At 39.9% G+C, this 15,273-nt stretch overlaps 1 protein-coding gene across 24 annotated transcripts in view; it reads left to right on the plus strand.

The window, feature by feature from the left end:
- TLK2 (tousled like kinase 2) overlaps positions 1-15,273 on the plus strand; it is a 156,320-nt gene that overhangs the window by 96,876 nt on the left and 44,171 nt on the right. For all 24 annotated transcript variants that reach the window (XM_063629311.1, XM_063629307.1, XM_063629313.1 and 21 more), the window contains 2 exons: positions 5,587-5,697; positions 10,558-10,694. In XM_063629311.1, the coding sequence (XP_063485381.1) occupies positions 5,587-5,697; positions 10,558-10,694 (248 nt within the window). The remainder of the gene's footprint in view (positions 1-5,586; positions 5,698-10,557; positions 10,695-15,273) is intronic.

The following is a 15,273-nucleotide window of genomic DNA, read 5'->3' on the forward strand; positions in this document are numbered from 1 at the left end:
GGTGGTGTGTCTGTGGTCCCAGCTACTGGGAGCCTGAGGTGGGAAGATGCTTGAGCCCAGGACCTCTAGGCTGCGGTGAGCCAAGTTCATGCTGCTGCACTCCAGCCTGGACAACAGAGCAAGACCCTGCCTCAAAAAAAGAAAAAAAATATTATATATGCTCTTTACAAAATACAGAAAAATATGTCACTCATAATTCCATTAATTGGGATTAAACATTTGGTACATTTTTTTTCAGTAATTTTGAGCTGTTTGAAATAGATATGTGTGTATACACACACACACACACACACACACACACACAAATGAATATATACATAAATGTTACCGATTTATGAATAACATTGGCTAGCATTTTTCTCTTCTCTAGTGATTTAGAAGGTATAGGTTTGATCCTTATTTGTGCTAATGTGGTAGTTAATCTGACTCTTTAGGGTCCTGAAACCTCTAGGGTTACTGTGACACAGCAAGGTGGGGATCGGTCGCCTTGCCTTTGTCAGTCTTTCTTATTAGGCTTTGGGTACAATTTTGTTTGAATTTATGTTTAATAATACAGATTATAAAAGTCACTGTACTCATGATGATCTGACCTCCAAAATTTTTTTACTTGTATTATATTTCTGTACTTAATAAAAACATAGGGTAAAATAGTGTATTTTGACTCCTTTTTATATAAAACATGGAATTCAGCACATAGCTAAACTAAGTCTGGCCTTTATTAGTAAAGTCTGGTGTGTTTATATTATTACTAATTTTTTTTTTTTTTTTTTTTTTTTTTGAGACGGAGTCTTGCTCTGTCACCCAGGCTGGAGTGCAGTGGCGCAATCTCGGCTCACTGCAAGCTCCGCCTCCCGGGTTCACGCCATTCTCCTGCCTCAGCCTCTCCGAGTAGCTGGGACTACAGGCGCCCGCCACCACGCCCGGCTAATTTTTTTTGTATTTTTAGTAGAGACGGGGTTTCACCGTGGTCTCGATCTCCTGACCTCGTGATCCACCCGCCTCAGCCTCCCAAAGTGCTGGGATTACAGGCGTGAGCCACCGCGCCCAGCTTAATTTTTTTTTTTTTTTGAGACAGAGTCTTGCTCTGTTGCCCAGGCTGAAGTGCAGTGGTGTGATCTCAGCTCACTGCAACCTCCACCTCCCGGGTTCAAGAAATTCTCCTGCCTCAGCCTCCTGAGTAGCTGGGATTACGGGCGCCCGCCACCATGCCCAGCTAATTTTTGTATATTTAGTAGAGACGGGGTTTCACCATGTTGGTCAGGCTGGTCTTAAACCCCTGACCTCATGATCCACCCGCTTCGGCCTCCCAAAGTGCTGGGATTACAGGCGTGAGCTACCGTACTCGGCTATTATTATTAATTTTATATATTTATCTTGAGACAGGATCTCACTCTGTCACCCAGGCTGGAGTGCGGTGGCGCAGTCTTGCAAGCTGTGCCCTCCCCAGTCCCCGCCTGATGTGATCCTCCCACCTCGGCCTCCCAAGTAGCTGGGACTATAGGCATGCGCCACTACATTTGGCTGTTTATATTATTAATTAATTAATTAATTTTTTGAGACAGTCTCACTTTGTCACCCAAGTTCAAGTGATTCTCCTGCCTCTGCCTCCCAAGTAGCTGGGATTACAGGCATGCACCACAATGCCTGGCTAATTTTTGTATTTTTAGTAGAGATGGGTTTTTGCCATATTGGCCACGCTGGTCTCGAACTCCTGACCTGCAGTGATCAGCCTGCCTTGGTCTGCCAAAGTGCTGGGATTACAGGCGTGAGTCACTGCGCTTGGCCTATATTATTATTATTAAATTATTTTTACTGCTATATATGATACTAAGTTCTTATGTAGGCAGAGGCAGCTTTATGACCAAATTTGTAGTCATTGTTAGACTTGTTTATTCAACTGATTTCAAAGCTTATCAACAGTATTTTTTTATTTATAGTTTTTGTTTTATCTGTTGATGGTGGTACATTTTTAAGTGATTATTTTTCAGCAAGGATTTGTCAGTGTTAAATTTTCTCTGCCTTGCACACCTGAGAATTCTCTTTTGCCCTCCCATGAAAAGACAACACTGTGTGCAGGATTTTTGTGTCATAACCCCTTGTTCTGTTCGTTCTGCCTCTCAAATATAACACACATTCTCTCTCTCTGTTTCTCCTTCAGTTTTTCAAGCATTTAGTATTTCAGAGAAGTTCATGACCAAAGCAGCAAACACCGTAATTTATTAAATATTACCCCAGGGTGTATCTATATGTGGGTTTATATATTTTTATTTGGAAAATGTGTGATTATGTCTAACTATGCTTTTATCCCTCTTTATATTTGTTTCTTCTTGACTCTTAGCTTGAATCTCTGATTTCTCTCCTTTATTTCTAACACGTTATGTCTCATTTTAATGTGATTGCCCCTTTCTTCTGAATCTCATTAAACACTGTCTTCCATATATTTCTGGCATTTACTGCAGCTCATGTGAATTTTGATTTTATTGTTTACATTTTTATTTTTTGAGACAGTGTCTTGCTGTCGCCCAGGCTGGGTGCAATGGCACCGTCATGGCTCACTGCAGCCTTCATCTCCCAGGCTCAAGCAGTCCTCTCACTTCAGCCTCCTGAATAGCTGGGACTACAGGCACATGCCACTGTGCTTGGCTAATTTTTTTATTTTTTGTAGGAACTGGGTCTCACTGTGTTGCCCAGGCTGGTCTTGAACTCTTGGGCTCAATCAATCCTCCTGCCTTGGCCTCCCAAAGTGCTGGGATAACAGACGTGAGCCACCATGCCAGGCCTATTATTTACATTTTAAATTTCCCTGCTTTTTTCCCTCATCTAATATACTTTCTTACCCCATTCTGTATATTCTCTAGGGTTTTTGGTTCCTATTTCCTAGATATCATGTCTTTTTGCGTTTTATGAAATATGACAAGAAGTATTCTAAAATGTTCTTTTGATTTCTGTGGGTGATCATTTTCATTGTTTTCAAGCTGATTTTCTGTATTCCTTGGGCCTATTTTTTTTGTTGTTGTTTTTATTTACTAATGTTATTTTTATTTCCTTTTCTCTGTCTTTGAATGAGGAGACCCATGTGTAGTCTCAGCACTGTGTTGTATTTTTCATTGTTCGGATGTGTATACTTGCATGGAGTTGCTCTTATTCCTGTTTTTATTCATTTGGGTGCTGGTTGAATTGCCATCGAAGATTTATAATGAAATGGTTTGTGGGTGTAAAAAGCTCCTTGCCAAATTCCAGTATCTGTCAGGGTTTTGTACAGAGAAGCTCTGCTGTACTAAGAATTGTGGGCGTGCCTTTCTCCATCATCTGACTTTAAGATTGAGATGACAGAGTATGAGAAAAACTTGAATCCTAACTTGGTACTGCTTTAGGAGTTTTAAAAAAATGTTTGCTTATGTTTTCTAAGAAGCAGTATGTTTCCTTCACTCACCACTGCCCCTTCTACTCCGTCGTCTTCAGACTGTTGCAGTCTTTATTTGTATGTAGAGCAGTACTAAAGGAGTAAATAAGTAAAAAAGGAAGACACAGAGGGCAGCTGCCTTGTTTTTAGGTTGATTAGAACTTGTGCTTCTAGAAGATCTGGAGGATCGACAGTGAGGGAAAGACTACATGTCTTGTATATTCTTTCAGACATCATTCATTGAATTTTGCCATTTTAGTGAGATGTTGGGTTTGGCTACATTGGGGGCTACTAGCCAGCTGCTTTTTTTTTTTTTTTTTTTTTTTTTTTTTTAATTTTAAAAAAAAGGACACAGTGCCTTGCTTTGTCTCCCAGGCTGGAGTGCTGTGGTGCAATCACAGCTTGCTGCAGCCTCGACCTCCCAGGCTCAAGCAATCCTCAGCCTCCCGAACAGCTGGCATCAGAGGCGCATGCCACCACACATGGCTAATTTTCGAAATTTTATAGAGACACGGTTTTGCCATGTTGCCGAGGCTGGTCTTGAACTCCTGGGCTCAAGCGATGCTCCTGCCTTGGCCTCCCAGAGTGCTCAGATTATAGGCATGAGCCACGCGCACCAGCCACCAGCTGTTCCTTTAAACATGAACTCCTCGAAGACATTAGTGTCAGAAGCCACAAAAACTTAGAATTCTTAACATTTTAAATAACTGCCAAGAGATTGATTGATTTCATACATTTGGTTATAGATTTCAAGGGAACACTCACCTTATGAGTAGACTGGGTTTTCCATAAACATTACATGATCTTTGCTTCGTAGATTCTTTAGTATGAATTTGGTAATCACACTTACCCAAATGTAGTTACACTCTGCCTTTGATAATATGGTTCTGTACAAAAACTAACAGGAAGAAATTAATGCTGATGGGGAGAGGAGAAACATTTGGAGACAGAAGCTGTTTCCCATGGGTTACTTTAAAAATGATGCTGTATTATACAAAATAAAAAATGATAAAAAATTTTAATGAAGCTACAAAGTCTCAAAAATTGAGTATTGTGTGATATCTTCTGTTTGTGGTTTTTAGTATTTTAGAAACACATAACAGATTTTTCTTTTTCATAATTTAAGTGAGTTTTTATGAGGTAACATTATTTGCTAGAAGAGCTGAGATCTCTTTTTTTTTTTTTTTTTTTTTTTTAACACAAAAGGGATAAATTCAGGACTTGCAAGTCAAATTCATCCTTGGGTTAGTGGTTCTTTCCTTCTCTGTTATTGCAGGAGGCTTTAAGTTTTTAGTCCACACTGTAGGCTTCTGACCACAGCTAAATTAGCTGTATATTTACATTCTGGCATTCTTGAACCAGGACCTTGTTTGTTTGTTCTGTCTTTTGTGGGCATGGGCGTGCCTGGCTTCTCTGGTGAGGAACATTTATGCAAATTTATCTTTCTTAAATACGACTAGAAAAAGAACAAAGCAAACATAAAATTCAGTAATTTTTTTGTATGTGCTTAATCACTCTTTGTATTTTAAACATGTGTAGTTTAATTTTTTTTTTTTTTTTTTGAGATGAAGTCTCACTCTGTCACCTAGGCTGGAGTGCAGTGGCGTGATCGTGGCTCACTGCAACCCTTGCCTTTGGGTTCAAGCGATTCTCCCGCCTCAGCCTCCCGAGTAGCTGGAATTACAGGCTCCCGCCACCACACGTGGCTAATTTTTTTATATTTAGTAGAGATGGGGTTTGACCACACAGGCCAGGCTGGTCTTGAACTCCTGACCTCAAGTCATCTGCCCCCCCTCGGCCTCCCAAAGTGCTAGGATTGCACGCATGAGCCACGATTCCCAGCCTTAACATTTTTTAAGTTATTATTTTGTGATAGCTTAGGTGTTTGTGATTACAAGAGTAGCTGTAACTGGTTATTGGCAGGAGCAAAATATGATCAGTAGAAAAACATGCCCAAGTTAGTAATTCAATTTATCATTTACAAATAGATGATATGTTATGAGAGAATAAAGGAATGAATTATTTACTTTTTCTGAGACATAGTTACTTCTTACCTGTTTGAACATTAATTTTGCTTTTGATAAAACAACATATAGAAATGATTTTTTTTTTCTCTCCCTAGAAACTGCTTTTCTGTTAATCTTCTTCCTTGGAGCTAATTATACATTTTTTTCTCATTGAAGGCCAACTGTGATTTGAGACGGCAGATTGATGAACAGCAAAAGATGCTAGAGAAATACAAGGAACGATTAAATAGATGTGTGACAATGAGCAAGAAACTCCTTATAGAAAAGGTCAGTGAATAATGTTGGTCTAAACTCTGTATCCCAAGATACTCAATGTGTGTCATTGTGTGGCTTCTTATTCCTTACTTGAGATGAAAATATTTAAAAGTAGAGCTTTTTAGGAACATGATTTGACAATTAGAATTTTTTCCTCGCATGGGCACCAGACCAAGCATCCAGAGTGTTAATTTGGGATATGCTTTGTTGCTGTGCATTGCTTTGAGTGTGATATTGAACAGAGACAGCTTGTCCTAGTTGAGTTTATTTGGGGTATTGCTCTCCTAAATTCTTAAATTCATTCCATCAATTGAAGTGAGTATCCTATTACTATTAGAATCATTAACAATAGTTGCATTTTTGTTTCAGAGATGGCATTTAGAATAACTTATGTATATAATAATGTGATAATTAATGCTTTGTGCATTAAAAAATTAAGGTTGTCATATACCTGTATATGATTACTTAATTGGCTGATGTCCTCTTTATTATATTCATTGGTTAATTATCACTTATCTCTGTTAATAGGTATTAGTGACTATTAGAAGTTCGTTTTTTTTTTTTTGAGGCTGAGTCTCATCCAGGCTGGAGTGCAGTGGCATGATCTCAGCGCACTGTAGCCTTCGCCTCCCAGATTCAAGTGATTCTCCTGCCTCAGCCTCCTGAGTAGCTGGGTTTACAGGCGTGTGCCACCATGCCCAGCCAATTTTTGTGTTTTTTTTTTAATTATACTTTAAGTTTTAGGGTACACGTGCACAACGTGCAGGTTAGTTACATATGTATACATGTGCCATGTTGGTGTGCTGCACCCATCAACTCGTCATTTAACATTAGGTATATCTCCTAATGCTATCCCTCCCCACTTCCCCCACCCCACAACAGGCCTCAGTGTGTGATGTTCCCCTTCCTGTGTCCATGTGTTCTCATTGTTCAATTCCCACCTATGAGTGAGAACATGCAGTGTTTGGTTTTTTGTCCTTGCAATAGTTTGCTGAGAATGATGGTTTCCAGATTCATCCATGTCCCTACAAAGGACATGAACTCATCATTTATTATGGCTGCATAGTATTCCATGGTATGTATGTGCCACATTTTCTTAATCCAGTCTATCATTGTTGGACATTTGGCTTGGTTCCAAGTCTTTGCTATTGTGAATAGTGCTGCAATAAACATACGTGTGCATGTGTCTTTATAGCACCATGATTTATCATCCTTTGGGTATATACCCAGTAATAGGATTGCTAGGTCAAATGGTATTTCTAGTTCAAGATCCCTGAGGAATTGTGGGGTTTCGCCATGTTGGCCAGGCTGGTCTTGAACTTCTGACCTCAAGTGATCCCCTCGTCTTGGCCTCCCAAAGTGCTGGGATTACAGGCGCTCACCACTGCGCCCGGCCTATTTCTTAGAAGTTTTAAGAAGGCAATACTTCCTAATGACAATATTACAAGAACAAACTAGAGGTTTGAGATATACTGGGGATTTATTTTCCTGAAATCTTTGGAATGTTGTTAAAAAGACAGGGAGCACTGTCTTTTAGTAAAAGTGAAATGGATTATTTTATTGAGGCCAAAGATACTGGGGGAAATTTTGTTTCATTCTTTGACTCATTAATCAACTTTATAGAAAAGAAACCACTTTTTAAAATTTTTTCTGAGAGTGAGAAAAAATAAAATATATGTTAATCCAGATAATTTCTTTGAAGTTTTAGAATACTTCCTGAAATCAGCATAGATTCAGCCAGTTGTACTAAACTCTAAATAGCATACTACAAAAAGTAAACATAATGCTGTCTCTGAGTTCTCACAGGAAAACAACTTTCTATTTGCTAGGAGTAGTACATAATAAAATTTAAATTTGTTTCCAAAAGAACTGAAATTGTAGTATCTACTTACTGACTTTCTAAATAGGGAATATTTATTGAGTATCTGCTACACCGTGATGCAATATAAAGAAGCATAAATGGGCTGGGTGTGGTGGCTCACGCCTGTAATCCCAGCACTTTGGGAGGCCAACCAGGGTGGATCACTTGAGGTCAAGAGTTCGAGATCAGCCTGACCAACATGGTGAAACCCCGTCTCTACTAAAAATACAAAAATTGGCTGAGTGTGGGGGTGTGCGCCTCTAATCTTAGCTACTCTGGAGGCTGAGGCACGAGAATCACTTGAACCCGGGAGGCGGAGATTGCAGTGAGCCTGAGATCATGCCATTTCACTCCAGCCTAGGTAGTAGAATGAGACTGTCTCAAAACAAAAAACAAGCAAAAAAACACACAAATGAAAATGCAATCGTAGAGTGCAATATTATCTTTCATAGAATTTGAATACTTTAAAAATTTTCAAACTCTTATAACTTAATCATAAAAAGACAACTCATTAAAAATGAGCAAGAGACTTGAACAGATAGTTTACAAAAAAAGAGTGTATAAAAATACGCAAATGGCAAGCATGAAAAGATGGTCAATGTCATTATCTATCAGGAAAACTCAAGGTAAAACCAGCGTGAGATAGTACTACATACCCAGTAGAATGACTAGAAATAAAAAAAACCTGACAGATCCAAGGGTTGGTGAAGATGAGGGGCCGCCTGATTTCTTACACCAATAGAAATGTAAAATATTACAGCCACTTCAGAAGATTTTTGGACAGTTTTTCTATTTGAGATAAGTATGTACTAAATCCTGTGATCCAGCAATTCCTCTCCTGGCATTTACCCAAGACAAACGAAAGCAAATGTTGGCTGGGCATGGTGACTCACACCTGTAATCCCAGCACTTTGGGAGGCTCAGGGAGGAGGGTCACTTGAACCCAGGAGTTTGAGACTAGCCTGGGCAGTACAGCGAGACCATCTTTATTTTTAAAAACAGAAGAAAGCTAATGTCCATAAAAGTACTTGTATGAGAACATTCATGGGAATTTTATTCATAGCCAAAAAGTGGAAACATCCTAGGTGTCTGTTAACAAGTGAATGTATATACAAATTATATTGTCATACAGTGGAATACTACTCAGTAATAAAAAAGAATGAATTTCTCATACTAGAACAGCTTGCATGAATCTAAGAAACAAAAGACACAGTTCCTGCCATCAGAGGGGTAACAGTCTGCATGAGGGTGGGCGATTAAGATACATTCACATATATAAGGAAACCTATTCAGAGAAGCAGTGCACATATTAAGAATTCACTAACCACACCTGTAGTCCTAGCTACTCAGGAGGCTGAGGTGGGAGGATCACTGGAGCCAGGAGTTGGAGGCTGTAGTAAGCTGTGATTGCACTGCTGCACTCCAGCCTGGGCAACAGAGTGAGACCCTGTCTCTTAAAATAAAAAAAAAAGAAAAGAAAAGAAATTCACTAAAATAAATCAAGGGCAGGGGACTAATTGGAGAAAGCTATAAAAAAGAGGAAAAATGTGTTCTGGGCATGGAAAACTGCAGCTATAAATTGCCTGTTGGTTGAAATAGGACATCTCAAGGACGTTTATCCCATGGTATTATCTCTCATAGTACTTTATTCTTTTCCTTTGAATTCTTTACTGCAGTTTGTACTTAGAATTACTAATTAATATATTTAGTGGTTATAACTCCCCCTCTCTCTAGGCTGTGAACACCAGTTTTTTTCTATGTTCTATACTTAACATTCTTACAGTTCATGACGTATAATTGGTTTTAAATAAACCTGTGTTCAGTGAATGATGTTCTCAAGAATCAGGAGTGTATAAGGTGTTCTGGAGTAAGAATTCTGCAGGGAGGCAGATAATAATCTAGCGCATTGAGGAGTTTTTCTTGTCTGGATCCAAAGTTTGGTAGCAAAGACCCATGGAAGGTTTGGAACATCAAACTGGAAGTGTGCAAAGTCGTGTTCTGAGAAGATGAATTGGCAGCAGTTCTCTAGAAAATATTAGATAGAGAAGAAACAGAAAATAGGGAAACAGCTTAAGAGCTAGGCATTGATGTGGCCCAAATGTGAGATGCTGAACTCTAAGATTAAAAACACAGGCATGCTGGGCGCAGTAGCTTAGGCCTGTAATCTCAGCACTTTGGGAGGCGGAGGTGGGCTGATCACTTGAGGCCAGGAATTCAAGACCAGCGTGGCCAACATGGCGAAACCAGTCTCTACTAAAAAATACAAAAATTAGCCGGGTGTGGTGGCTCACCCCTGTAATCTCAGCACTTTGGGAGGCCGAGGTGGGCAAATCACGAGGTAAGGAGTTCAAGACCAGCCTGGTCAACACAGTGAAACCCTGTCTCTACTAAAAATACAAAAATTAGCTGGGCATGGTGGCATGTGCCTGTAGTCCCAGCTGCTTGGGAGGCTGAGGCAGGAGAATCGCTTGAACCCGGGAGGTGGAGGTTACAGTGAGCCGAGATCATACCACTGCACTCCAGCTTGGGCAACAGAGTGAGACTTCGTCTCAAAAAAAAAAAAAAAAAAAATTATCCGGGCGTGGTGGCGCGCACCTGTAGTCCCAGCTACTCAGGAGACCGAGGCAGGAGAATCGCTTGAACCCGGGAAGCAGAGGTTGCAGTGAGCCGAGATCATGACTCTGCACTCCAGTCTGGGCAATAGAGCAACACTGCCTTAAAAAAACAAACAAACAAACAAAAAACCAAACAAACAAAAAAACCCCACACACACGTAGGCAGATTGGGAAAGCTTTACCTATGAAGAACCTGTGATTGTTTCATTATTCTATCTTGTCTACTTTGTTTGAATAGGAATAGTTAGTCGTCCAAGGAGTCATTACTGACTTCTGAGAAGGTGTATGGTTTTCAACAGTATGTTTCCTGATAATGTTAAATGTTTTAGTTTCTAAGAAGTGTCTTTATCCATGCTAATTGGTATTGAATTCCTTTTTTTGTCTGTTTCCCCTAAGTCAAAACAAGAGAAGATGGCATGTAGAGATAAGAGCATGCAAGACCGCTTGAGACTGGGCCACTTTACTACTGTCCGACACGGAGCCTCATTTACTGAACAGTGGACAGATGGTTATGCTTTTCAGAATCTTATCAAGTAAGTGAATTGTTATGATTAAATGGAGAATTGAAAAGTTCGTTTGGATTTTTTAGGTTTTCTGTAATTGTAGTCATTAATAATCCTAGTATTGGTAGTCATCTTTTCAGTTAGTTTTTTAGTCACCACATGTGGAAAGAAATGTATCGAATGAGGTGAAGTCCTGAAAAAAAGACACAAGTAAAATCAGGAATACAAAATGAGTTCCAGAAAATAAATAAAGAATGAGTTCAGGCCGGGCGCGTTGGCTCACGCCTGTAATCCCAGCACTTTGGGAGGCCGAAGCGGGTGGATCATGAGGTTAGGAGTTCAAGACCAGGCTGGCCAACATGGTGAGACCCTGTCTCTACTAGAAATACAAAAATTAGCCAGGCGTGGTGGCAGGCGCCTGTAATCCCAGCTACTTGGGAGGCTGAGGCAGAGAACTGATTGAACCCAGGAGGTGGAGGTTGCAGTGAGCCGAGATCATACCACTGCACTCCAGCCTGGGTGACAGAGCAAGACTCCGTCTCAAAAAAAAAAAAAAAATGAACGAATTCTGCATTAAAACTTAAAAGAATCAGAATTGCTGAAGCTAAGGAAGAAAAACCTAGGGTTTGACTTTCTATCTTTCTAATTATATAATGAATTTTCATTAAGAGTCTGTCAAGCATTTATTCTGGATCCACAGAAAAATGAAATGTGAAAGGACCTGAGAAAGAATTCCTGAGATAAGTTTAGGTATAAAGCAGAATAAAACCATTGAAGAACTTTATAGGACATGTTCCTGGGATTATTTAAGGAGACAGTGTCCAGTCATCAGAGTCAATTCGTGGAAGGCAGTAGTAGTGACCAGCACCACTGTGTGTGCCTGTCTGCAGCTTGGAATCTTGAACATTCATTGTCTTTGTCATAACGTTTGATTTGAAACATTCAGGTATTTATTCCAACGAGGGAATTAACATTTAAAATCCTCAAATTCTAACTGTGTGACTAGCTACCGTTAGCTTAGATCTTTAAATGTATATAGATACCTTCAGATTGCAGTACGTTTTGGTGTATCTTCTTTTTTTTTTTTAATCTCTAGGTCATGATGAGTTGGAAGGTTCTATAGACTGCCTTTCCTTCCTGTTGTTTTTTTGCTGAAATAGCTTGTTGAGTATGAAATGGAAAGCATGTGACTACTTTTGAGTAATAATGAAACAAATAAGAAACTTATGCCTCAAAGAAAATACAAATATTGATGCTATTTATAATATTTGTTAAAACTAACCTCTGAATTAGACGTTAGTAGTCCTTGTTTTATGTGTGAAACATTAACCTCTAACTTAGATTAAGCGTGTTTTTGCTTCATGATTATTCCTCATGTATGTTGTATATTTTGGTGTGTGAAGAGGCTTTCAAGTCAAAGAATACCTTGGAAGGAAAGCACAGATTTTTCTTAGGCCGGCACCAGACATTCAGAGCAGCATTCATTCTGTGCTCTTAAGCATAGGTGGTTGGTGATAGCAGAGGTATCAGGGCAGTGTAAACAGCAGTTACATGGAGGTATGATACCTGTTTATAACATCCTGGCCAAGACATGCAAGTTGCCCTGGAAGTGACGTACCATCCAGTTTCCAGATTTGTTAAAATGGAATCAGAAGAAGATAAAACTTAAGATCCACATAGTGGCCAAAGCCACCTAATGCTTACACTGACTTCTAGTAGTGGTAGTCACTCTGAGCAGCCCTGTCAATGGCCACTATTTAGATAGCAGTCTTTTTAGACTTTGATTCAGGAAAGATGGTGAGTTTGTATAGAGATGTTATTAGTTTTAAGGAGTGCTTATGGCCGGGCACAGTGGCGCTTGCCTGTGATCCCAGCACTTTGGGAGGCCAAAGCAGGTGGATCAGTTGAGCCCAGGAGTTCGAGACCAGCCTGGGCAACATGATGAAACCCTGTCTCTACAAAATGTGCAAAAATTAGCTGGGTGTGGTGGCACACACCTGTGGTCCCAGCTACTTGGGAGGCTGAGGTGGGAGGATGACTTGAGCCCGGGAGGCAGAGGTGAGTGATGCAGTGAGCCAAGAATTGTACCACTGTCCTCCAGCCTGGGCGACAGAGCCAGACCCTGTCTCATAACAAAACAAAACAAAAAGAATTGGTTAAACTTACTGCTTATAGTAGCAATATTTTATCTCTTACTCTAAAAGCAGCTTGATGCGCACGAGAGTCTGGAAATCTGTATGGTAGAGTACAAAATGATGACTTTGCTATAGAGCCATCAGATCAGAAGAAGTGAGACTATGTAAATGAAATCCCTAAGTAGGACTCTTCACTGTAGGTGGATAGCACTGTTTTACTGTTTTAAGTCATATAAATGGCAAGAAATCTATGTCTTCTCTTGGGAAGCTGTTTCTGGCTGATGTCTATTAATTATAGGTATTTTAGTTCCTGAAATTTTGCTTTAATAAATTAATTTCCTTCAGTATAGAAATTGAAATTCTCTAGTTGTAAAAGGCTATATCTAATAACCTCAGAGATCACAATTCTGCACATGAGAAACTCCAAGACATGTGAAGTAATTTTGTGGGTGAAGTAGCTGAACACTAACAACATTACTAGGTTTTATGGGAAGAGACAAACCTGAAGGCATTTAAAAAATGAATCAGATAATCAAATATAGCCTCAATAGGACCCTTAACACCGTTTTTGTTGTTGTTGTTGTTATTTTTGTTCACTGGTTCTTTTTTTGAGTGATCTTTAATTTCCTAAAACAGAAGATTCATTGTCTAATAGGAAAATTATATCAGATTTGTAGTATTTTTTGGCCAGTTTAGTAATTTTTGCTTTCCACACTATGTTTGAATCTTTTGAAAAAGTAGCTTATTTTAATAGTTCTGAGAAAGTAATGTTAAATACTAAATGTTAATGTTATTCAGTATACCACTTTTTGTTTAAAGAAGTCTCAAACAGTCCATGGCAAGGCAATAAAAATTCTTTACTAAGACTTTGTTTATGTTGAAGTAAACAAAATTAAAGTAATGGGATTTGGCCAGATGTGGTGGCTCACACCTGTAATCCCGGCACTTTGGGAGGCTGAGATGGGCGGATCACTTGAGGCCAGGAGTTTGAGACCAGCCTGGCCAAAATGATGAAACACTGTCTTTACTAAAAATACAAAAATTAGTTGGGCATGGTGACACACACCTGTAATCCCAGCTACTTGGGAGGCTGAGGCAGGAGAATTGCTTGAACATGGGAGGCAGAGGTTGCAGTGAGCCAAGATTGTGCCACTGCACTCCAGGCTGGGTGACAGAGAGAGACCCTGTCTCAAAAAAAAAAAAAAAAAAAAAAAAAAAAAAAGAAAAGTAATGGGATTTGACCTGTGTACAAAATTGTGATCATTTAAGATGCATATAACTAGAGGAAGAAATTAAAGTTTACAGCATTGTAATGCTAGTCCACGTATTTATTCTGAAGCGTAACAAGTTCCAGTATCCATTTCATTTATTTTATTTTGAGACAGAGCCTCACTCTATTGCCCAGGCTGCAGTGCAGTGGCACGATCTCGGCTCACTGCAACCTCTGCCTCCCGAGTTCAAGTGATGCTCCTGCCTCAGCCTCCTCAGTAGCTGGGATTACAGGTGCCCACCACTATGCCTGGTGAATTTTTGTATTTTTAGTAGAGACGGGATTTTGCCATGTTGGCCAGGCTGGTCTTGAACTGCTGACCTCAAGTGATCCACCCACCTCGTCCTCCCAACCAGTATCCATTTTAAAGCCATTTACATCAAACCATCTGATTCTCAGTCATATGATCCATAACAAATTCACTGATTTTGTTGATTTTATAAACATTAGATCTTCTTTAGGTATCGTATACCATTTCACAGCTCCCAGTTTATACAGAATATATTCAATCCTGGGAATCTTTAAAAATCTCATCTGGGCTGGTTGTGGTGGCTCATGCCTGTAATCCCAGCAGTTTGGGAGGTCGAGGTGGGTGCATATCCTGAGGTCAGGAGTTCGAGACCAGTCTGGCCAACATGGTAAAACCCCTTCTCTACTAAAAGTACAAAAATTAGCCGGGCATGGTGGCGTGCACCTATAGTCCCAGCTACCCGGGAGGCTGAGACGGGAGAATTGCTTGAACCTGGGAGGTGGAAGTTGCAGTGAGCTGAGATCACGCCACTGCACTCCAGCCTGGGTGACAGAGCGAGACTTCGTATCCAAAAAAAAAAAAAAAAAAAAAAAACCCATCTGGGATATTGACATGTTGTTTGAAGTTTTGAAATTTCAGACCTCTCAGAGATGAAATAGATAACAGATTATTTAAAATAATTTTGTTAAAATAATGACTGGAAATACACGCTGCTTTTTTTTTTTTTTTGAGATGGAGTCTTGCTCTGTTGCCCAGGCTGGAGTGCAGTGGCGCGATCTCGGCTCACTGCAACCTCTGCCTCTTGAGTTCAAGCAATTCTCCTGCCTCAACCTCCTGAGTAGCTGGGACTACAGGCACACACCACCACTCTCTCCCGGCTAATTTTTGTACTTTTAGTAGAGATGAGGTTTCACCATATTGGCCAGGCTGGTCTCAAACTAAGTGATCCGCCCA

This window comes from Symphalangus syndactylus, chromosome 20 (assembly GCF_028878055.3).
Source record: "Symphalangus syndactylus isolate Jambi chromosome 20, NHGRI_mSymSyn1-v2.1_pri, whole genome shotgun sequence".
Lineage (NCBI taxonomy): Eukaryota > Metazoa > Chordata > Mammalia > Primates > Hylobatidae > Symphalangus > Symphalangus syndactylus.